At 37.8% G+C, this 24,595-nt stretch overlaps 1 protein-coding gene across 1 annotated transcript in view; it reads right to left on the bottom strand.

The window, feature by feature from the left end:
- The window catches only part of ERC2 (ELKS/RAB6-interacting/CAST family member 2), a 477,557-nt gene that overhangs the window by 12,243 nt on the left and 440,719 nt on the right, over positions 1-24,595 (bottom strand). Inside the window, exons 8-10 of the mRNA XM_021717273.1 lie at positions 12,051-12,188; positions 5,266-5,406; positions 3,047-3,187 (exon numbers count right to left, since the gene is read on the bottom strand). Of these exons, the coding sequence (XP_021572948.1) occupies positions 3,047-3,187; positions 5,266-5,406; positions 12,051-12,188 (420 nt within the window). The remainder of the gene's footprint in view (positions 1-3,046; positions 3,188-5,265; positions 5,407-12,050; positions 12,189-24,595) is intronic.

Genomic DNA, 24,595 nt, shown 5'->3' with positions numbered 1-24,595 from the left:
TGTAATTCCGGCTACTCGGAAGGCTGAGGTGGAAGGATCGCCAGAGCCCAGCAAGCGAGGTTGCGGTGGCCGGGAGCGGCCACTGCACTCCAGTCTGCGCAACTAAGTGAGACTCCAACTCAAAAAAAAAAAAAAAAAAAGGTAACTGTGTGCCAGGTGCGGTCACTCATGCCTGAAATCCCAGCACTTTGAGAGGCCAAGTGAGGGGATTGCCTTAGCCCACAGATTTGAGAACAGCCTGGGCAACTGGCAAGACCTCATCTTGACAATGAATCGAAAAATTAGCCAGCCATGGTAGCACATGGCTGCTTAGAAGGTTGAGGCAGAAAGATCGCCTGAGCCCAGCAGGCCAACACTGGGGTAGCTGTGAGCATGCCACTGCACTCCAGCCTGGGCGACAGAGTGAGACTCCAACTCAAAAAAAAAAAAAAAAAAAGAGTAACTGTGTGTGTAAATGTTCTTCACAAAGTTTTATATAAAAACTCATTGTTCATAAGGCAAAAAAAATGTAAATCACCATTTGGACTTCATTGTCACTGGCAGACAAGGCTTCTGTCCAACTAAACACATCTACAATGTTGTGTAGATTTTATGGCAAAAATACCTGGCCACTCACAAATCTTGAGCAAAATTCCACTGGGAATTCATGGTGTATTTATGACATAATAAAACTATTATGTTTTCAGCTTTCATTTAATAAACCTTTACATTTTATTCACAAGTCACATACCCTTTTATTTAAAGGGAGGCCCAGACACTCTTAAGCTTTTATAGCTGCTTATTTTTCCATGAGTAAATGATGTGTTTATATGTATATTCACATACTGTTGGCTTATATTTTCAAATATTTCATGTAGATCTCAATTCTTTTTAAGGTGATAGGCATTTGAGGTTTTTACGGAACTATTTATTAGCAGAAATTAAAGACTACTGCAAAAATATTTTAAACTTTTGAATGTAGTTAATGCCAGAGAGCCAAAAATAACAAAATAGCATCTGCAGGTTAGGCATAAAAATATTTAAATTACAATTACCTTATTTAAACTCACTGTACTATGCATTCAGGAGATAGTATAAGCAAAGATTATATGTATACTTAGAAATAAGTTATCTTTTCATAAATCAAATAGGTCCTTTACAGAAGAGAACCATATTTGTTACTTTAATTCTGGTGACCTAGCAGAATGTTAAAATGCTATCAGAAATAATGCTAAAATGTTTACAGGATTTGGCCTGTGAATTTCAGTACGTGGTATCTACCTGAGAGTCTAAGGAAACCACATACTCTAAGTGATCTCTTGGGCAAACCACAGCTATGTTGAAAGAAACTATACTGAATTGCAAAGGTGTTGATTTACTAGTGGAGTCATGTACCTGTAAACTATAAGCATCAATATGTGAACTTTTTCCTTTTAATTACTAGAGTATTTCAAATTCCATAGATGATTTAAACTAAAAAGGAGGGCTTCACGCATGTATCTGCAGCAATAATAAATGGAGTCCCCTGATCTCCATAATGACTCATCAGAGTAGATGGAGGCCATCTTTCATGCCCAGGTCTATTTGAAGCCCTCCTTCTTCCAGACTCAGCACACTGTGACTGAGATAAGATAGTATAAGGAATCAATGTATCTCTCTTTTACAGAGTTATCTTAGAGCCTGCCTTATGATTGCAAAATTGTTTTGTTAAATTTAAAAAAGAAAGTTTTTGTAGACCATATCTTAATCTGTATACGCATGTATAACATAAGGCAAATTTATATATGTCAAGAATGTAATCATACACCCAATGCATAAATAGCCAAGTCAATCCCCACTTAAATACCCACAAATGAGTCATTTATATACCTTTAGTTACTGTTGGAGATTTCTACCTAACTAAATATTGTTTGAAATAAGTGAGATGTTGAATGGATTGGGAAATAGATTTGCAATATAGAGATTTTCTTGCTGTTTTGTTATTAAAAGATTTGATCTGCTTATTTATCTTTTTTCTATACTAGTAAATAGACTTTCTTAACATAAAATTTATCATTATAATTTTCTAAAAGTCCTTGTAAAGTGAGCACGGTGTAGCCACATTTCAGTTACATGCTGCATCATACAAAATCATATATTAAATTTTAAAATATCTAAAGTGATTCCTTCAGACAGGTGATTCCTTCACATCCTTGACTATCCATGTCATATATTTTCATAACTTTAGCTAATAAATCTTCATTCCAGTGTGCTCTGAATTATACATAGTCAAATTTTATTATATGCATTGTTTGATTGTTTAGATTCTTATCTCTTTTGAATAAGTTTATGAGTTGTCGAAGGGAAACAAAATGCTTAAACTCATAATGTTATGAGTTTCATGTGAACAATGAGTGCAGACATACCAAACAACACAGGGAAAAAGTCAAAGGAACAATGCATGACTGGAAATGCACTCCACAAAAATGTCCAGGTCAGAGAAAACATGGTAATGCCGCAATGTAAAGTTCCTGCTTTCTTTTCCAAAGCCTTCTACATACAACAAGCTTTCTTAGACATTAAGGTCATTTTTGGGTAAGTATAAATAAATAGTCATTCTACAGATATGCCAGGGACTTGACTATTTTGGTGAACTTCTAGAAATTTAATGATGTCAGGAAAACTTTTGCAAAGTTCTAATACAAAAAAAATTGACCTACTTCTGAAAGTAGTAAAAGGTTATCAACACAAAATGGGGCCCCTGGATTCTTTGATTTGTTGAAAACATTTCTATTTATCTTTGTTGATAGTTGAGATTTGCCCAGAGAGTAATAGCTGGTTTTCATAATATTTTTGACTTCTGCTACTATTTTCCTCTATTTTTCAAGTTTTCTTTAGATAATTTTTCAGGTTCACAGACAGATTTGATACAGACTTCTTAGCAATCAAGGTAAGAGTGTTTAATTAATTCCTTTATCTGCAGACAGCAAAAGATAAGGAGTTTGTTTCTTTTTTTTTAATGTGTCTTCCTTTTCCATTTTACAAATTCATTTTAAAATGAGCATGTATTTTCTTATACTTAACTTACCTTTTTCAACTGTGCTTCCAATTTGCTACATTCCTCTTTCTTTTGTTCGATGGCTATTTCTAGAGATTTTAATTTGGAGTCCCTTTTCAGCCCTGCAGAGGCTAATGAAGATGCATGTTCTTTGAGGTCAATTAAACTAGACTGAAAGAGAAAGAGTGCTAGTGAGTAAAAACCCTGCAATTTCTACTAGCAATGTCTTCTATTTGAATACGTTGATTCTATACACAGCAATAAAATGTGCAGTAGACAGAAAGGGTAAATATAGTTTTACTAAGGTAACAATAGCAAGCTCTGGCCAGGAAATTAAACTTGGCCTGCTTACAGAACCAAGAGGAATCTAATTGCAGTAGAATCAATGTGACCAAATGGTGTGGTCAGTAAATGCACATTTCACGTCTCAAAGTCATGCTAATGATGTAAGTCCCAAGGTGGTCTTTACATGTCATAACAAAACAGACACCTTGAACCTTCCATTTACATTTATTGCTGTCAGACCATGCAGACTCTGAGACAAATGTGAAAGAAAATACTGATTTTAATGCTTTCTCCCCTCTCAAAGGGCAAGTCAAATATAAAAGAAGCATCCTAACATATTTTACCAAATCTCATTCCTTTAACCCAAAAATGACCAATTGTCTTTCAAACATCTTCTGGAGAATCAAATGAATAATTATTTTAAATGTATAGTAGAGTAGGCTTTATGGTCCAGCTCTTTGTAATGCAGATTCTATAGATGTAATGAATCTCCCCAACTCAGACATGGGGTTACCTAAATTGTTTCATGTGAGAAATCAAGAACTTCCATGTATGTCTAAATCTTTCAAACTAAGGAAATAAATACTTACATAAATCACGGAACATAAATTTGTCACTTAGAAGAGCAATGTATGCCACCAAATATGAAACGATTAACAACATCTAACTAAATGTATGAGTCCCAAAACCAAGTTCTGTGCATTTCCTTTTTATCCATCTGCAATACCTAGGAAGATACTAAACACAGTGGCCTCTCAGTAAATGATATTGCCTAATATTTTATGCTGGGCTACTTCATGGGCACTGGAATGACTTTAACGATGATGGTCACCATCACCTAGCAAGACACTTCTAACCAACCTCTGAGGAACAAGTTAGCCATTCTCATTTTTCAGGTCAGGAAAGTGAGGCTCTCATTAGCTGAGTATCTTATCCAAGATCGCCCAGCTATTAAAGGCAGGCATAGTCTCAAACTCAGGTCTATGACTCCAATTTCAATGCTCTTTATCATATCACTTCCACAGAAATAATACAGGACCTTACAATCCAGTCAGTTTGTCGTGATGAAGACATATCATCACCCCAGCTAAATTATTTGCTCCCCGCTAACAGCAACTATATGTTGTTCTTTTTAATAAATTTTAAACTGCCAGATGTGGTGCTCAGTTTTAGTCATCAATTTTGGACTTGACTAGCCTCCATAACTCTGCAAATCAATTTCTTGTAATACATGCATACAGTCCAGCAGAGTGGAAGGGTATGCACGAGAGTTCTAAAGGAGACAGACGTTGCCCACAGATAAAAATAAGGATCAAGGGACCAGTTGCAGACACAGACACATATCCCAGAGTTGTGAAGATTAAATAAAATAATGTGTATTGCTGCATGTCATGCTTCACCAAATATCCCTAAGAAAACTGAGGGGGTTATAGGTATTCCATGGAATATGGGAATAGAGCCCAAAGCATCCTCCAAGCAGGACATTCCTTTAAAGTATATTGTTTTAAGCCAGGCGTGGTGGCTCATGTCTATAACCTCAGCACTTTGGAAGACAGAGGTGAGAGGATTGCCTGAGGGATTCGAGATCAGCCTGGGCAAGTTAACAAGACCTTTTTGCTACAATAAACCAAAAAATAAAAATAAAAAATTAGCCAGGCATGGTATCACACACTTGCAGTTTTAGCTACTCAGGAGATTGAGGTAGAAGGATCACCTGATATGCACAGGGCATCACCAGTTAAGGAAGTTACAGAAAAAAGTGTGTGTGTGTGTGTGTGTGTGTGTGTGTGTGTGTGTGTGTGTGTGTGTCCGTGCGCGCGTGCGTGCATGTGTTTTAATTCAGGCTGCTTTACAAATGAAAGATTACAATGTTTCCTCCAAATGAGTCTCTAGTCTTTTGCAGCTGTGATGAATATGGGTTTATGAGGACTATCAACATAATTCATCTGTCTTTCCAGACTCACCTCCTTCTCAGTCAGTTCTGCTTGTAAAGCATTGACCTTCTCTTTCAGGTCTTTGTTCTCTTTTCGGAAGGATTCTATCTCTTCTAGCCTTTCCCGATCATCTCTCTCCCGCTGTTCTTTCAAGCGCTCAATTATTCTCTCCTGTGAGGCAATAGTCAAAAAAGAAGAAAGAAGAGGTGAGAACCCATCAGCGTGCATGCCAAAGTACACTACAATAGAAAGTAAGAGACAACACATCTTTTTTTAAAAATGCTCTACAGGAATCAACACATATACAAGAAACTCAGAATTGGTTATGGGGAGACAGACTGTGCATAACAGAATTTGGGAAAGATAATTGATATAGTTTTTAACTTGTTAATAAAAGTTAGCATCACAGGGCTTCAAGGGACCTTAATGGTCAAGCTCTGAGGCTATTCTTGGTTCTTGGAGGTATCTGGCAAATTCCTAGAGCAGTTCTAGAAGAGGGAGGTGCAGGGACCCAGACTCTAGACTTACAAAACCTTGCACAGGCAAGGAAAGAAGCAGACCAGATCTCTTGGTTCAGCCCTCTTTGTTTGACCTTCCCATTTGGCACCAAAGAGTCATCTTTTGTTTCTGAAGACTGTTTGCTGGATAAACAGGGAATTTAAGGGGGGCAAGACCTAGGCCCTCCTGGACTTAGGTCTGGATTCATAGTGAGAACTTGAGACAAAAGAAAGAATCAGTCTATTTTGAATATGTTTTTCCAAAATGTCTGAAGATGTTTATCTCTGTGTGTTTTCAATGGTTTCTTGACAATCAGTACAGACTTCAAAGCACTGGTTTATTTTGAACAAAACAGCAGCTTTTCTTTATTGAGGGCTTAGTACATACCAGGTATTGTGATATGTTCTTTTCATCAGTCCTCAACACAACTGCAAGGGCAGAAACAGTGCTCCTAGTGACAGTGTAGAGGTAAGGAAACCCAGAGCTCAGAAAGGTAAAGTGGCATAAGCCATGCCCATGAGACCATACTGCCACAAACACTGCTGGAACCATTCAAGGAGGTCTGAGGATTCACACTGATATAAAAACACTGTTTTCCAAAAACATGGAACCTGACTGATATCAAAGTAAGAGCCTTTTTAAAAAAGAAAAAAAGAACATTTCCATCTGGGTAGCGCTTGAGTTAGATTTCTGAAATTCGTTTCAAACTATCCAACACATATCTGAGCTTCCTTTTGAATGACCATATTAAAAAATATTGGTGCAACAACCACACCTAAGGATCCTGATATTATCTTTTACAGTCTTATTAGTGCATAATACAAGACAATGTCTGATACATACGACAACTGTAAACCAGTATGTAATACAGAGGAAAATTAGTGTGAACACTTAACCTGTGATTTAAAATCCCCCAAGGAAGCAACTGTTCTACCCCAATGACAATAATTTATATATTTAATGTTTTCAAGGTGGAGGATACCATTACTGTTTTGCAATTATTTAAAAACACTTTAAATGAAGTATATGATTACAACAGTGGGGGTAGAAATAGTACAAATGAGTCAATTAACTTCATATATATATATTTTATTCTACCCGTGACAATGATGAGTGGGTGATTACCTGATCTACAAAAGAAGGAAATGGCTACAGAGCATAAGTAAGTCTCTCAAGGGCTTTTAATGCTTTCAGCAACTGAGTCTTCACTGCCTTTTGCCTACAATACAACTGACTGGTCACCTGGCCACCAAGCTCTCTCCATCCCATCACTTCCACTATACAACTGTTGGAGTGACATTTCTAAGGCTCCAAACTGACCATGTCACCTCCTGACTTGGAAACTTTCCCGGGAATCCCTCCGACTGGATCATGTGGCATTTATTCCCTCTTGGTTCCTTTCACATGACTTCAACGCATGTCCATCCTCCCAGCCTCACTTTCCAGGGGACAGCACTAAGAGCCTATGGCTCTTTTAACCAATTAAAAAGGCTAAAGGAAGGAAGGAATACTCAAAATTAGGGATCATCTTAGCTTCAAAGGAAGGGTAATAAAATTAAGCAGGCATGTTAACAGCTAGAAGGTGTTGAATCATTTGGAAAGTAGGTCGATTTGCTCTAAGCACTTGTACTATTGACTGGGCATTGATGACAAAAAAAATCAGCAAGCACTATAATGTTTTTAAGTGTTATTGATGATTCAATACTACAAAATATTTCTCCGTCAATCCCAAAACTAATTTAACTGTCAGTCGCACAGGGCCAGATGTCAAAAACATGTGTTAAAAGGCCTTAATATGCCATGATCTACTTGATTAACAACTAACTTGCAGAAATTCCAACAATGTGTTCTTGTTTTAGACCTATTTGCATTGGCAAGCATTCCTTGTGCACTCATCTGGCTCTGCACAGGTCTAATCTATTTGTGCTTTATCACCAGGTGGTAACTAAATTGCAGTGGCCCCTAGCTCTGCTATCTGGCTTTTTCAACTACTTATCTGCTATGTGGCTACAGTGAGGCTTGGCAAGACCAGTTTTATAAATACACTAGGTTCCGTCTCTTGAGCTTCTGTGTGTCAATCCTAGAACTAAGTCATACTCAGTCTTAATTCATTGAGCAGCATTATTTTTTGCACATTCTTAATAGTTGAATAAGTTCCTGGAAATTAAGAGGAATAATATATTCCCTGGGATGCCATAATCCAAGGGAAATGGTGAATAGTGCCTGATGGATTCTATTCATGAGCCAAAAGACAGCAAATGTTTAAAGGTACTTATAAATCTTTAATTTTTTATTAATAATTTTATATTTTCACACCACACCTTGTTTCAGAGGACCTATGTAATTAAATGTGGGTAAAAAGGAGACTGTGGTATTACCAAAAGCACAAAGATCAGAAGGTTTGAGTTTTAGTGTTATCCCATCTCCTGTGAGGTGGATGACCTTGCAACAGTCCAGGGGAGTCAACAAAGTCTCAACCTAGGGCAACTTAGTGCAGCAGTGACTCCTCTTGGAGTGCGGGTTGAGAAGTTGGCATGTGCTGCGATGGATTAATGATGTCTGTCCAGGCCCAGAAATGGGAAATGATGCTGCAATGTCAAAATTTTCATTTCCGAGCAAGTCATTTCACCTCTTGGGCCTATTTCCCATCTTTAAAATGGAAGAGCATAGATTTAGTGTTTCTCATAGTCTAGTCTTCTGATTACCTGCATCAGAATCCTGGGCATGCTTTAAAACCATGGATTCCTGGGTTATACATCAGAGTAACAGAATCAGAATCTCAGGAAATGAGAACCAGGAAACTATATTAAGAAGCTTCCCAGATTATAAGATTATTGGACATACACAAAGGTTTGATATTCACTGTAATAAACAATTACATCTTCTACTCTTTGTCCTATGTTAGAGAACTATTCAAGGGTTTTATCTGTGCCTTTCAAACACATTAGCATTCTGATATGGCACCTTTTAAAAATTCCCTCCAAATAAACTTCTCTATGTTCACTTTTATTTATACCTGCTGTGAAAAGCTAAAACTCAGAGGCAATTTGGGTTTGGAAACAATAGCTCATAGGCCAAAACTGATGCACAGAGCTCTTTTGTTTGACTTGAGCATCATAATTTTTTAAAATCAAAACTTGAATGCTTTGAGATAGGTCAGGGACTCTCCAGCTTGCTACAGTCACCAGTAGTCCCTATTACATTGCACCAAACCCATTTTCCTAATTTTTGTTCCCTGCCTGGCCCTTCTATTCATCTAAGTTTGTAAGTGTTCATCTATGGTCCAATTCAGATGTGATGTGTCTGAGATTACAGATGAGCAAACTGAATAATTCAGAGTTAAGGTAGATCCAGAAGAGCATGAAACTTGGAGGTCAGTGAATTCAAATGTATATTTTGAATGTAAGGTACCCCAATATATATATATATCTAATATATATATTAGATATATATTATATTCAAATGTGTATTTTGAATATAAGACCCCGAGAGGGAAGAGGCCAGTCCCAGATGAGGCAACTATTAAACAGAGAAGACAATCTGAGGTGGCCAGACTCCCACAGACCTCAGCTTCCCTTCCCAGACACCCCTCAGCCTCAGATTTGGGAACTGCTTTGGGATTTAAACTAGAATAAGGCAAATCTTAATAGGGCCCAGGAAACAAATAATAAAATCCTTCCAAAAGCATATGACACGGAAAATGACATGGCATATGTTTACTTCTGTGAGTTTTAAGAAAGAAACCAAGAGGCAGAAATGAATTGACATCGTATCACCCAAAAATGCAAGAGAAACACATAATCATTAATAATTTTGAACATCCCTCTCATTCTGAATTTACATACAAAATTACCAAAGAGAGTTTTTGAAAGTTGAAAAGAAAAGAGTATCATTTTTTATAAAAGTGATTTTACTAAATATTCTTATGTCTTCAAATAAATTCTAATTCTTATACTTTAACCCTAAAGTTATAATCTTTTTTTTTTTTTTTTTGAGTTGGGTCCCACTCTGTCACCCAGGCTGGAGTGCAATGGCACGATCACAGCTTACTGCAGCCTCGACCTCCTGCACTCAGGCGATCCTTCTATCTCGGCCTTCCCTTGTCTAGGACAACAGGCATACACCATCACACCCAGCTATTTTTAAAATTTTTTTTATAAAGACAAGGTCTCACTTTGTTGCCCAGGCTGGTCTTGAACTCCTAGATTCAAGCTAATCCCCTGCCTCAGTCTCCCAAAAGTGCTGGGATTACAGATGTGGGCCACTGCACCCAGCTAATTTCTTTTCTGCTATTTCAAGTGGATTTTGAAAATAATATCAATAATTTGGGCCTAAAAACTGCACTGGCACCTTACATGTCCAACCAACAAATAAGCTGTCCCTTCTCAGAATTCCTAAAGAACTTCATCTGTACTGCTCTTGGGTACTGGTTCTTTGACACTTAGCAGTTCTGAAGGTGAGGATATAACATGCAAATTCAGCTCCTGGGTGTGATACCTACAATAGTTGCTGAGACAATGAATTAACTAATTTAGTCAGAATGAAATGGACTAGCATTCATTTTAAAAATCAATAAACATTGAGACCTATTTGCCTAATGGATTTCATTAATTCATTCATTATTTTATTCAAAGTAATCTTTTTAAAGGTAAGTCAGAAGGAAACTCCCTGGATGGGATCCCATCCCCTTCAGAGTAAAAGCCAACTTTTCAAAATCTTTTCTCACAAGGCCCAGGAGATCTGCTACACCTTCCATTCCCAACTCCCTTGTACTTGCCAGTACATGCTCCCTTTAGAAGGGCTCCATGACTCACCCCTCACTTCCTTCAGGTCTTTCCTTCTCAGTGACACTGACCACTCCACTCCCTGCACCTCTCCCTGCTTTCTTTTCTTTTATAGACAATATTATCCTCTGAAATCCTATGTATGTTACTTATTTACTGCCTGTCTCTTACCCATTAGAAACTAAACTCCATAGAAGCCAGGATTTTCACTCATTCTTCTCAGATGTCACATATTCAACTGGCATCCAGTGAGAGAGCCCCAGGCAGGTGTTATGCTAGGCACTGGGAATGAAAAGCTAACACACACATAGGGTATGTTTCTGGGGTTTGGAGTCTAGCAGAGGAGACCAGCTTATCACATAAAAGCAGATGAATGAACAGTTAAGATTGTAACAAGAATTCTGGGAAGCCCATAGTGTTTGTGAGAAAATAATGGGGATACCAAGGAGATGCCCCTAAGGAAATTATTAAGAAAAAGCAGGCTGTGTGCTATGGCTCATGCCTGTAATCCCAGCACTTTGGGAAGCCGAGGTAAAAGGATTATTTGAACCTAAGGATTTGAGACCACCCTGAGTCACTTGGCAAGACCTCATCTCTACAATAAATCAAAAAATTAACTGAGCATGCTGACGTACACCTGTGGTTCCAGCTACTTGGAAGGCTGAGACAGAAGGACTGCCTAAGCCCAGCAGGTCAAGGCTGCAATGGCTGTGAGCATGCCACTACACTCTAGTCTGGGCAACAAAGTGAGACTCCGACTCAAAAAAAAAAAGAAAAGAAAAAAACAATAATAGTGACAATTTACTATACCTACTATTCTAAACACATTCCAAATTTTAATGCATTTTCTCCTCAAGATAATCTACTGAGGTAGGTATTATTATTAATATTACTCCCTTCCACATATGAAGAAATGGAGGAACTGAGAGGTTGAGTAACTTGTCCAAAATACTAAGTGTCAGACCTAAAATCTGAACCCAGGCAGTCTAGTTCCAAAGTCCACATCCTTGACGACTGCCCAATACAACTTCTCATGAAGATGACCTCTCCCAAGAAGAGGAAATAAATATGCAGAGAGTAAAGAACATTCACAACTGGGTAACAGCATCTGAAAAAAGTCTGAGGCAGGAGGGAACATGGCACACTTGAAGACCCTAAAAGTCCAGCATAGCTAGTATAGCATAAAGAACAGAGGAAGAGAGATGGGGGATGAGGCTGAAAAAGTAGAGGGAAGGAGCAGGCAGGCAGGCAGAGAGGGGGCTGGTTGGTAAGGGCCAGATGAGATGCAGGAATGGGCCAGGTAGAGGATTTCAGTTTGTTTCGTCCTTGTGATAAGCTGGTGTAGGTTTTCAAGTCTCTCCTACCTCTGACTTTTTTCATATGCTATTACCTACCTGCGAGTGCTCTTTACTCTTTGCATTTCCAAAAGATGCCCCTGGCTGCAGTGTGTCAAGTCCACTGAAAGGGGTGAGTATGAGAGTATGAGGTCCACCTGGGACTGAAGGTAGTATTAGCTAATGGAGAAAAGCTCACCTTCTCTGACAGAGCTTCCTCTAACGTTGCCAGAGCAGTATCCGTATTACTGGAATCCGTCTGCAAGGACTTCACTCTGTCTTTCAGATTGGTTAGTTGCTTGTCTTTATCCCTAAGTTGTTCTTGCAAGTTTTCAATCTAAAAATAAAGAGCACCATTTTAATGCATATTTGATAACAATCCAGGGCCAAAATTCCTGAAGTGAATCTGTTAAAAAAAAGAAAGAAAGAAAGAAAGAGAGAGAGAGAGAGAGAGAGAGAGAAAGAAAGGAAGGAAGGAAGGAAGGAAGGAAGGAAGGAAGGAAGGAAGTAAAGAAGGAAGGAAGGAAGGAAGGAAGGAAGGAAGGAAGGAAGGAAGGAAGGAAGGAAGGAAGGAAGGAAGGAAGGAAGAAAGAAACCAGACCTGAGATTATGGAGATTATCAGCATTACAGGGTTGTACTTTGATTTAGACTCAGGGTCACTTTGATGATTCATTCTTCCATTTAATTCAACATGATATTTAAATAGTGACACAGATGAGCAGCATACCTCTATACAAATGTCCTTCTGACACATACATAAGCACTATTATCTCATATATTTATATCCCATTTGCCAGCCTTTAAAGTCTCAAGTCCATAGACCTAACCTTGGTACAGTGGACCAAAAAAATGTTACACAGGATTAATTCACTGATTGAACAGACATTTACTGGGTGCCTATTCTGCACCAAGCACTGTATCAGTATATGGCAGAATCCATGTAGTCATTCACTCACTCCTTTATTCAGTATTAAACTTTGTGATATGCCAGTATTGTCAAGTGACTGTTTCAACGTAACCAAGTATGAAAAGCCAAGTAGGTTATCACCAGCAGACTGTTAATGGGAAGAACTTGTGATATAAGTCAAATGTAACAAGTACTAAACACTCCATTTGGCAACTAAGTCATGTGTTGGCAACCAACCAGCCACTTTTAGCCACTATCTGCAGCCTGAAATAAACACACCAAACAGTCGATTATAACGCCTCCCCAGGAGCAGCAGCAAGGACCTTCCCCTGGGCATTGCAAACATTATCATTCATGTTTTTATTCTCCGCTTTCAAACCATGTATTTCTTATCTAAGGATTTAAAAAAGGCCCACTATACAAACAATTTATTCATATTAAGGGTTTTAAAATGACAAGGAAAAAAAGCAGTACAACTCTAAGATAAATCCATTCAAAATATTTGTATTCTGCACCCAGCTTTCTCAAGGAACCATTCCAAATGCATGTTTCACAATGTATGACTAAAACAAATTTTTTGATTAATTGATTCCTTTAGCATGAATCTGGAATGGTAATTCAAATAATGATAGTAATAGCAGTAGTAATAAGGAGGAGGAGACAATGACAACGACAATGGAAATAGCAGCACTAACAGCATCAAAAACAGCCCCAAATGCAAAGACAATGACTGCTGACCTTCAATCTGGAACACGTGGCCTTAGCTAATTTTTCCAATAGTTGCAATGGATGTGAACTAACAGAGATGGATTTTTTTTTTGTCCTCCTTCCTTTCTTCCTGTCTTCCCTTCTTCCTCCCTCCCTCCCTCCCCCCCTTCCTTCCTTCCTTCATTTTTCTTCTGCCTTGAGACAGACATCCTGGAAACTCAGGTTTAGGTCAAATAATTAACATTTTCCTTTATTAAGATGCAGTAGGCTCCTATCCAGCTGTCACTGTGAGGATTCACTGCCCCTCCGTGGAAAACACAGCAACTCAAAAGGTATAATCATCTCCAGTCAAAACAAAGGCTTCCTCCATCTCAGACAAGTATTCACACAGTTACACAACACCATAAGCAAAAATATGTGCAAGTAAAACTATGGATAGGCATGTGTCAGAAGACAGCAGCTGAGAGGTCTGACTCTTACAGAAAATTCATGTTACTACTTTGAGTACACCCATGGATACATTTGTGTTCATATGTATATGTAAATGCATGGTGGTTCTGAGCAAACTGATTGGACCCACCCACTCACCATGGGAGACAGGGCCCTGGACAGGGAGAGGGGACTTTCTCTCAGGGCATCAACCCTGGGGCAATGGTAGGCACTGATTTCAAGGGACTTTGTCCACTGGAAATAGAGGGCACAAAGGACTTGGTGCACTGAATGAATGAATACATTTTAAAAGCTGGCTATGAGCCTATATAGTACTCCCTGGGCCCTCCTCCCGGAACCTGGAAGACTAAGGAGGTTGAGGGTCAGGGATCCAACAGGCACACAGGTAGAGGCTGACAACTGGAGAAATGAGGGATGGTGAGACTGGGACATGCGGGTAGCATATCTATTTACCTTACATCTAAGAATCCAGGAGAAGAGTCAATGACTGCAGGCAAGATTGACTAACTGATCTGGAAAGACACATTTATTGAGCTAGGGATGCACCACGTAAAGAAATACCACATAAAGATTGTAAGAATTATTCCTAAGAGAGAAAAATAAGATGCAGAACAGTGTGAGAAATATAGACTCTTACATAAATAAACATAAATAAATCTGTAAATAGATAAACATGTCTGGAAAAAATCGTGAGAAATTTTAAACTTGGGGGAAAGGGTCTAGGAGGCAGGAGGAAGAGGAGAGTTTTTGGTTTCCATTTTTGTACATTTGTATAGCTTTCTAACTGTGTGGGTTTAATTATTTTTTTAAATGTCAACCAGGGTTATCTAGCTGGTAAAATTATGGGCAGTTTTTAGTTTATATTTGCATAGAAAAATAACATATGCAAGAGTCAAAAATAAATAATTTTATAAATAACACAAATGCCTACTTAAAACTAGATTGTCCAAGTTGCCAGTAATTACAGACTGCTGGGGTATTTAATCCATGGCCTATTATGCAAGCACAGGATTTAAAATCAAGTTTGCATACCATTGCTAACTAAATGGAAATAGTAGAATCTTCAGGAAAAAAAAATCCACCAGAATGAAAAATAATATGGCCCTAATTTTGTAAAAGGAAAAAATTATTGCATAGAACAAATATATATAAAAGAAACCCACTAAAATGTTTTATTTGGCAATGGGGTGACTAATGATTTTACTTTTCTTCTTCATGCTTTTCTGCATCTGCCAACTTGTTTTTGTTCAACATAAACAGAATAAAAAGATATTTTAAAAGCAACTACAAAATATCAGACTGGTTAAGTGAGTTTTAAACAATCACTTTGTGCTTTTCAAAAAGACTCTTTACAGGATAAAATGTTCCTTTGTTACTCCAAAGAAGACTAAATTGTTAAAATTTAAATTTAGGAGTCTGGAGGAAATGTAGAATTCTGTATCTTAAAAAAAAATACTGCACAGTTTTCTCACATTCACAAATTGTTATGACATTTATAAAAAATATTTGGAGTCTTTTTCTTCAAAGGGCAAGGTTGAACAAGGTTCAAAAAACAGAAATTGAAAAATAAGCAAATTGAAAACAAGTGGTGGGATGGGGAGGTTTGGGGGCAGAAAGTGAGGGTTATGTGAGAAATTTCACATGTTGCAAAAATGGACTCCACCTTAGCAACACAAATAACTCACTGGTCGCCGTGACTTGACCAAGTAAAAGACGGGCCTGAGAACAAGAAGGCTGGAGAGTAAGCCCTGTCCCTGCCTTTAAAATGAATTGCCTTTGGGTCATGGCTGGGCAGACCGAGAAGGAGCCAGTACTGCTGAAGCAATAGCTGCACCTTCCAGACCAGGGCCCTAGAGAGGGTTTAAGGGTAGGGAGAGTTCAGGCTGTGGAGCTTGCCACGCAGCCCTAATCCTAACAGCTTTAAACTGACTTCTGAAGCTCTGCCCAAGAGCTAATGGGGTCTCAACTCCAGGGTTGCCAAGCCTGAGGAGAGCCCAGAGGAAGGTCAATGCCCAGTGGGAGGAGGGCCAATGCCTACAGGACCTAAAACATGTTTAGGTTTCTTTATGGTTTTAAATATTACCCAGAGGTATTTTTCACACAAGTATAGCTCCCAGCACAAAAGTGGTCACTGACTAAATAGAGACAGCCTCCTTGACTCCCCCTTTTGCTGTATAACTTCCTTTCTTAGAGCCCCTCATTGCCCTCTAATTAAAACCTCAAATCCTTGATAGCCTGCATGCGGCCCTCCAAGGGATAGTCCATGCCATCTTCTACCATCCCCCAGGCAAGACCTTGCCCTGCTAAACCACTCCTGCAACCTCCTAGAACCAGGCTCTCATTAAACCCTCCCCATCTCTGCCTATCCATTTCCTCTTCTTGGAACACTCTTCCCACTTCAACTTTTCACTGTTCAAGTCCACTCAAACCTTTAATATCAGCACACTCCTTGCCTCCTCCAGGACCCCTTCCTTCTCTGACCCCCTGAAACCAAGTTAAGTTTCATAATCTGTACTTTTCCCATACTATTTAAATATTCTCTTATTCTGTCTCTACAACTTGGTTGTGAACTCAATTAAGACAATAGCTCTGGCATAATCACTGTTGTATATCTGGCCACAGTACCCAACTGTGTTGGCAATACCACATATTAACTTATTGAATGAATGAAAAGAAGGAAAGAAAGAACCCTAAGGACAGTGTCTATGTAAAAGGAAGAGGCCAGAGTAGGTGATGGCTGAGTCCCTTCGGCTCTGGGAGTCTACAAAGAAGAGGTAAAAAGTAATGGAGAAGGTCTACATACAGTCTAAAACACAGGACCTAAAACATGCTTAGATGTCTTTATAGTTTCAGATATTACCCAAAGGTATTCTTCTGGTTGTTTTCATTCTAGAAATGTAAAATTCTGTAACTAATAAAGTTTCTTTACTCCATAAGACCTAGCTCTGGAATTTGTGTTTGTGTTTGTGTTATGCACACCTAGGGTATCAGTTAAAATTACTGGCTAAAGCAACAGAAACAACTGAGTCTAATTTAAGCAGAAAAACAAAGGAATTCAAAAACTGTCAGAAAGGAGAACCAGGGTCAGGGAAGATAGCTTGGAACAATGCCCAAAGTTTTTATGCAATTGGCCTAGTGCAGACACTATTGTCCCAGCTGCTGAATATGAGACGCCGAGGCTTACAAAACAGACCCAGCTACAACTAACCACTGGATATGACCACTAGCCCTGCAGGCACATGGGGCCTTCACCTTGTATTCAATGCAGCAGAGAGTTTCTCACATTCCCAACATCCCAACGACTCTGGGCAGGTACATTGAATGAACAGAGCCAAGGGAAGGCAGAGAATCCAAGTGTTGGCATTTTCACCAACTATAGTGAGATGCCTTTCATAAAATCAGAAGTGTTCCCTTTTTGCTACATCCTCTCCAGCATCTGTTATTTTTTGAGTTATTGATAATGGCCATTCTGACTGGAGTTAGGTGATACTCAGTGTAGTTTTAATTTGCATCTCCTTGATGACTAGTGAGGTTGAACATTTCTTCATATATCTGTTGGCCACTTGTATGTCTTCTTTTGAGAAGTGTCTGTTCATATCTTTTGCCCACTTTGTAATGGGGTTGTTTGTTTTTTTCTTTTCAGCACATTTGAGTTCCTTGTAGATCTTTGATGTTAGGCCTTTGTCAGACATGGAGTTGGCAAATACTTTTTCCCAGTCTTGTGGGCTGTCTCCCCGCTCTCTTGATGATTCCTTTGGCTTTGCAGAAGCTTGTCAGTTTAATTAGGTCCCACTTGTCTATCTTATCTCTTATGGCCTGTGCATTTTGGGTTTTGCTCAGGAATTGGATGCCAGTTCCAACTTCCATAAGGGTGTGGCCTGCATTTTCTAAAGTTCTTATGGTTTGAGGTTTTACATTTAGGTCTCTGATCCATTTAGAGTTAATTTTTGTGTTTGGGGATAGATAGGGGTCCTGTTTGAATCTTCTGCATGTGTCAGCCTCATTGTATTAATTTTCTATTGTTATTGTTGCCCAGAATTTAGCAACTTAAAGCAGCATGTTTGTTATCACAAAGTCTACAGATCAGAATTCCAGACACAGCCTGATTGGTTTTTCTGTTGAGGGTCTCACGAAGCTAATATCAAGGAGTCACTTGAACTAAGTTCTCATCTTGAATTTAGGGTCCTCTTTCAAGCTCATCAGGTTGCTGCCATTATTCAGTTCCTTGGTGGTTGCCTGCCACGGTTTCTCTCAGATCGGAGACTGCCCAAAGACCCTTGCCACATGGCCCCTTCCACTTCAAAACCAGCAACAAAATATTTCTATGTCACATCTCCCTCCTGCTTTGAACCCCTCTGACTTTTCTGTCTCTGACCTCCAGCTCCAGATTTACAGTGCTCATGTGATTAGGTTAGGCCTACTCAGATAATCTCACTTTTGATTAACTCAAGATCAACTGAATAGTGCCCTTAATTTCACCTGCAAATTCCTTTTTGCATAAAACGTAACCCAAATATAATACCAGGGGCATGCATCATGGAAGCCTGCCTAGAATTTTGCTTATTATACCTGTATTTTTCACCTGGAATAAAAACACATTAGACTTTTAGGAACCTTAAACAGAGGATTCTGCAAGAAGAATTTATCCAAAATGAAGGAAGTAATTCTAATGATATGTATGCCATACTTCTGATGCAGTCATTTTTACACAGTCAATAATTTGCACTGAAATTTTAAAAACTTTCATCTTATAAAAAGTATTTTAACCAGGCTCGGTGGCTCAGCCTGTAATCCCGCACCTTTGGGAGGCTGAGGTGAATGGATTGCCCAAGCCCGCGGGTTCGAGACCCGCCTGGGCAGGCGAGACCTCATCTCTACAATAAAATCAAAAAATTAGCCGGGCGTGATAGCGCGCGCCTGTAATTCCAGCTACTTGAAAGGCTGAGGCGGAAGGATTGCCGGAGCCCAGCAGGTGAGGCTGTGGTGGCTGGGAGCGGCCACTCCAGTCTGGGTGACAGATTGAGACTCCAACTCAAAAAAAAAAAAAAAAAGTATTTTGTGCAGCAGACCTTCTCATTCCATTTTTTGAATAACCTATCTTCTTTCCTAAGCAACATCCGTTCCCAGCATTCAGTCCTAGATTGGAGGTTCACAGTACCTTCTTTAATGAGGTCTACTTAGAGCTTCGTTATGTATCTGTCCCCAGTTAAAAAAACAACCTTGGCGAAGTGTGGTGGCTCACACCTGTAATCCCAGCACTTTGGGAGGCCGAGGCAGGAGGATTCCTTGAGCCCAAGAGTTCAAGACCAGTCTGGGCAACACAGCAATATACCTTTTAAATATATATGTATAAAAATAAAGCAATCTCAAACCTTCCAGCTAGTATAGCAATGCCATGATGATGATGATGATGATGATGATAACAATAACAACATTGGTTAATTTTTATTCAGTGATTCCTGTAAGCCAGGCACTAAGCTATCTTTTTTGATATTTTATTTTTCAGGTAATGGAGTTACATGCAATTATAAAAAATAACACAGAGAGATTCCTTACACTCTTTACTAGTTTCCTCTAATGGTCATATCTAGCAAAAACTATAGTATAACATTACAACCAGGAAGCTGATATTGATACAATCCAATCGCCTTATTCATATATCACCCATGTTATATACACTCTTGTATGTGTGTGTATTTCTGTGTGTCTATATTTAGTACTATGCAATTGTATCACACGTGTAGATTCATGTGACCACCACCAAAGTCAAGATACAGAACAATTCCGTCACCACAGAGATCCCTTATTTTGCCTTTTTATAACTGCACACACTTCTCTCCTACCTCTGCTCCAGTCCCTAACCCCTGGTAACCATTAAGCTTCTCCCCATTTCTATAATTTTGTCATTTCTATAATTATGTCACAAATGCTATATAAATGCAGTCATACAGTCAGACCAAACCTTTGGAATTGGGTTTTTCACTCACCATAATTATCTGGAGATCAATCCAAATCATTGTGTTTACCAATAATTGCTAAGTAATATTCCACGGTATGAATATACCAGCTTGCTTAAGCATTTACCTGTTGAAGGACACTTGAGTTTCCAATTTGGGCTATTACAAATAAATGACTATCAACATTCATGTAAAGATTTTTTTCTGTGGACATACGTTTGCATTTCTCTGAAATAAATGTCACCAGAGTGCAATTGTTGGGTCATATGGAAGTTGTAATTTTTATGGTATAAGATATTATTGAATTGTTTACCATAGTGACTTTACCATTTTACATTCCCACCAACAATGTATGGATGATCTAGTTTCTCTACATCCCCACCAATTTTGGGTGTTGCCATTATTTTTTATTTTAGCAATTCTGTAAGGTGTATAGTGACATATCAGTTTGGTTTTTTTATTGCACTTCCCTATGAATGACTTATAATGTCTTTTCATGTGTATATTTGCCATCTGTACATCCTCTTCAGTGAAATATCTCTTCATGTCTTTTGCCCAGTTTCTAAGTGGATTGCTTTTGTTTTACTACTGACTTTTGAGAATTTTTATATTTTCTAGAAATCAGTTCTTTGTCAGATATATAGTTTGCAATTATTTCCTCCAAGTGTATAGCTTGTCTTTTCATCCTCTTAGCAAGACCTTCCACAGAACTGAAATTCCAGTTTGTCAATCTTTCCTTTTATGGATCTTGCTTTTGATGTCAGTTTCAAGAGTGTGTTGCCTTCCCCTAGTTCCTGAAGATTTTCTCCTAGAGTTTGACTAACAAATTTATACTTTTTTGTTTTACATTTAAGTCATAATCTACTTTGAGTTAATTTTTGCATAAGGTGTGACGTTTAAGTCAATTTTCATTTTTGTTGCTTTTAGATATCCAAATCATCCAGCATCATTTGTTAAAAAGGTTATCTTTTCTCCATTGGAGCATTTTTGCACCTTTGTAAGAAATTTTTGCACCTTTGTTAGGTATAATTGTGGATATATTTCTGGGTTCCTCGTTCTGTCCCATTGATCTATATCTCTATCCCTCCTATAATACTATACTATCTTGATTATGCTAGTTATATAGTAAGGCTTACTACTAATAGAGTGAATTCTCCCAGTTTATCATTTTTTTCCCAATACTATTTTAAGTATCCTGGGGCTTGTGCCTTTTCATAAAAAACGTATAAAAAGCTTGTTTATGTCCATGAAAAACTTTGATAGAATTTCAATAGGAATTTCATTAAATCTGCAGCTCAATTTGAGCAAAATTGACACCTCTACTATGTTGAGTTTTCCAATTCTCTAATATGGTACACATCTCAATTTGTTTAGGTCTTTAATTATTCTCATTAACATTTTGTACATTTCAGCATGCAGACCCTGTACATGTTTCTGGTTTTTATTTGTTTGTTTTTAATAAAAGAATTTTCTTGATTTTTTTTTATTTTTTATTTTTGACTCAGTGTCTCATTCTGTTGCCCAGAGAAGAATGTAGTGGCACAATCACAGCTCATCACAGCCTCAAATTCCTGAACTCAAGCAATTCTCCTTCCTCACCCTCCCAAGTAGCTGAAACTACAAGTACATGCCCCAACACCTGGCTAATTTTTTTATTTTTTGGTAGAGACAAAACCTCGCTATTTTGCCCAGGCTAGTCTCAAACTCCTGGGCTCAAGCAATCCTCCTTCCTCAGCCTTCCAAAGTGCTGGAATTACAGATATGAGCAACTGTGCATAGCCAGATCCTGTATATGTTTTAATAAGTTCATACCTAAGTATTTAACCTTATTTGGGTAATTATAAAAGGTATCATTTTTAATTTTAGCTTCCACACATTCAATGTCAGTATATAGAAATTAAACTTTGTGTGTTGATCATGTATCCTGAGATCTTAACTCACTTCTTAGTTCTAAAGTATTTTTGTTTTTTCTTTTTAAAGATTTACTAGAATTTACCATGTAGATAATAATGCCATCTGCAAAACAGTTACAGTTTTATTTCGCTTTCTTTCTTCCTTTTTTTATTACAGTGGCTAGGGTTTTGGAGTACTATATTGCATACCAGTAGTGAGAGCAGACCTCCTTTGCCTATATCTTGAATTATGAGAAATATGTTCAATCTTAATGATGAAAAAAACAGATGTTAGCTATCAATAATTTGTAGATGTGCTTTATCAAGTTGAGTAGCTCCCCTCTGTACCTAACTTACTAAGAGTTTTTATCATAAATAGGTATTGGATCTTGTAAAATGCTTTCTCTGTGTTAATTAATGTGATTTTTGTCTTTATCCTGTTCATATGGCAGATTACAATGATTGATTTTTGTATGTTAAATCAGTCTTGCACCTGGGATAAATTCCACTTGCTCACTGTATATTGTTCTTTTTATACATTTTTGAATTTGATTTACTAATATTATGTTGAGGATTTTTGTGTCTAAATTCATGAGACAGTAGTCTGTAGAGTTTGTGTTTGTTTGACTTTATCCTTTAAAAAAAAAATTTGGTACGCCCTTTGTCCAGGTTTGGGAGTAAAAGAATTACTGTTATCATAAGTTGGTAGGAAAGTGTTACCTCTCCTCTTTTTTTCTGAGAAAGACTAAGTAAAATTAGGATTAATTCTTTAATATTTTGGTGAAATTCTCTAGTGAAGCCATCTGGGCTTGGGCATTTATTTTTAAGGAACTTTCCAATTTCAATGTATTTTATGGTTATAAGACTATTTAGTTACCTATTTTATGTTGCTTGAGATTTGATAGTTTGTGTTTTTTTAGGAATTGGTCAATTCCTCCTAAACTGTCAAATGTATGAGTATCAATTTGTCTGTAGTATTCCTCTATTAGGTTTTTAACAGCCACAGAAACCATAATGATAGTTTCCTATGGCATTTCTGACATCGATGATGTATATCATTTTTTAAAAATTTCTGTTGGGATTGATGGAGAATTATCAATTTTATTGATTCTTTTCAAAAAAGCAGTTTTTAATTTTATTCACATTTTCTATTGTTTCTATGTTTTTGATTTTAATGATTTCTACTCTAGTTTTATTTTCCTTTCTTCTACTTACTTTAGGTTTATTTTGTTCTTCTTCTCATTTATTGAGGTAGAAACTTAGAATATTCATTTGAGACCTTTCCTCTTTTCTCATGTAAGCATTTAATGCTATAAATTTCCTTCTCAACACTGATTTAGCTGCATCTCACAACTTTTAAAATGTTATGTTTTATTTTCATTCAGTTTTGTGTACATTTTTCCTCAAAACTTCATCACTAAACTATGGCCATTTAGCAGTGTGTTGTATGATCTTCAAATGTTTGTAGATTCCCTTGTCCTTCTATTATTGATTTCTAGTTTTATTATACAGCATAAACCTTCAAATGGAAAACATTTAAAAATGCAAACATGCGTTTGTCACGTCCAGACACATAAGTTAGTTCACATGTATGATGTATATTATCACATGTGTGCATCCTCTATAAGTGGTTGAGCTTTCATATACATTAGAGTACTGTATAAAGTACAGTAGCACAGTATCTTTATTTCAAGCCCAGGATGTCTGGGACCAAGCATAAAAGCAGTGGTTATGTAGCTGGTACTGCTAGGAAGTACCAAGTGATAATGATGGAAACAAAAGTGAAAATAATTGAGAGAATGAAGCGAGACGGAAAGATGGTAGACATCGCCTGTTCCTATAACATGAATCATTCATCTATCAGCACAAAAGAACAAGGACAAGATCATGGAATATATGAAGTCTGCTATGCCAATGATGATGATAATAATACCGAAGAAGCATAGAAAAGTGACAGAGGAGATGGAGAAGCTTCTCAGTGAGTGGCTGCTGAATGAGCATCAGTGTTGAGTCTCACTCAGCTTAATGCTGATTCAACAGAAAGCTAAAAGCCTTTATGAAGACATGAAGAAGAAACATGGTGAAGAATCAGAGGGTACATCTTTTAATGTCAGCCATGACTGGTTTCATCAGTTCAAGGCTAAAGCCAACCTTCAAAACATAAAAGTAAGTAGTGAGGCAGCAAGTGCAGATATGGTATCTGCCCATGAAATTCCTGAAATGCTTCAGGAACTTATTGATGAAGATGTGGATTTACCTGAGCAAGTTTTTAATGTGGATGAGACAGGCCTGTACTGGAAAAGGATACCAGACCAAAGTTACATCAGTAAGGAGGAAAAGCTAATGCCAGGCTATAAAGCAGCAAAGGATAGGCTAAATCTGTTGTTTGGTGGCAATGTTTCCAGTGATATAAAGCTGAAGACACTCTTGGTTTATCATTCAGAGAACTCAAAATCTCTTAAAGACATAGTCAAGGGCTCTCTTCCTATTGTGTGGAAGAGCAACCCCAAAGTCTGGGTTACACAGGCCATTTTCCAGGACTGGCTTTTCCACCACTTTGTCCCAGAGGTAGAGAAATATGACTTGGAGAAAGATATCATATTCAACTTTCTTTTGCTGCTTGACAATGCTCTGGGTCATCCCCCATTCATGGATGACTTTCATCCTAACATCAAAGTAGTGCATCTGCCACCAAATGCTATGTGACTCATCCAACCTATGGGCTATAAAATTTTATAGCAACTTTCAAGAAATATTATTTATGCTACACTTTTCATCAGGCAGTAAAGATGAGTGACAAATCAGGAACAACCTTGCGACAATTTTGCA

This window comes from Carlito syrichta, unplaced genomic scaffold (genome assembly GCF_000164805.1).
Source record: "Carlito syrichta isolate Samal-C Ts95f unplaced genomic scaffold, Tarsius_syrichta-2.0.1 Scaffold309583, whole genome shotgun sequence".
Lineage (NCBI taxonomy): Eukaryota > Metazoa > Chordata > Mammalia > Primates > Tarsiidae > Carlito > Carlito syrichta.
Note: the sequence above shows the minus strand (reverse complement) of the source record. Positions and strands in the feature narration are given on the sequence as shown.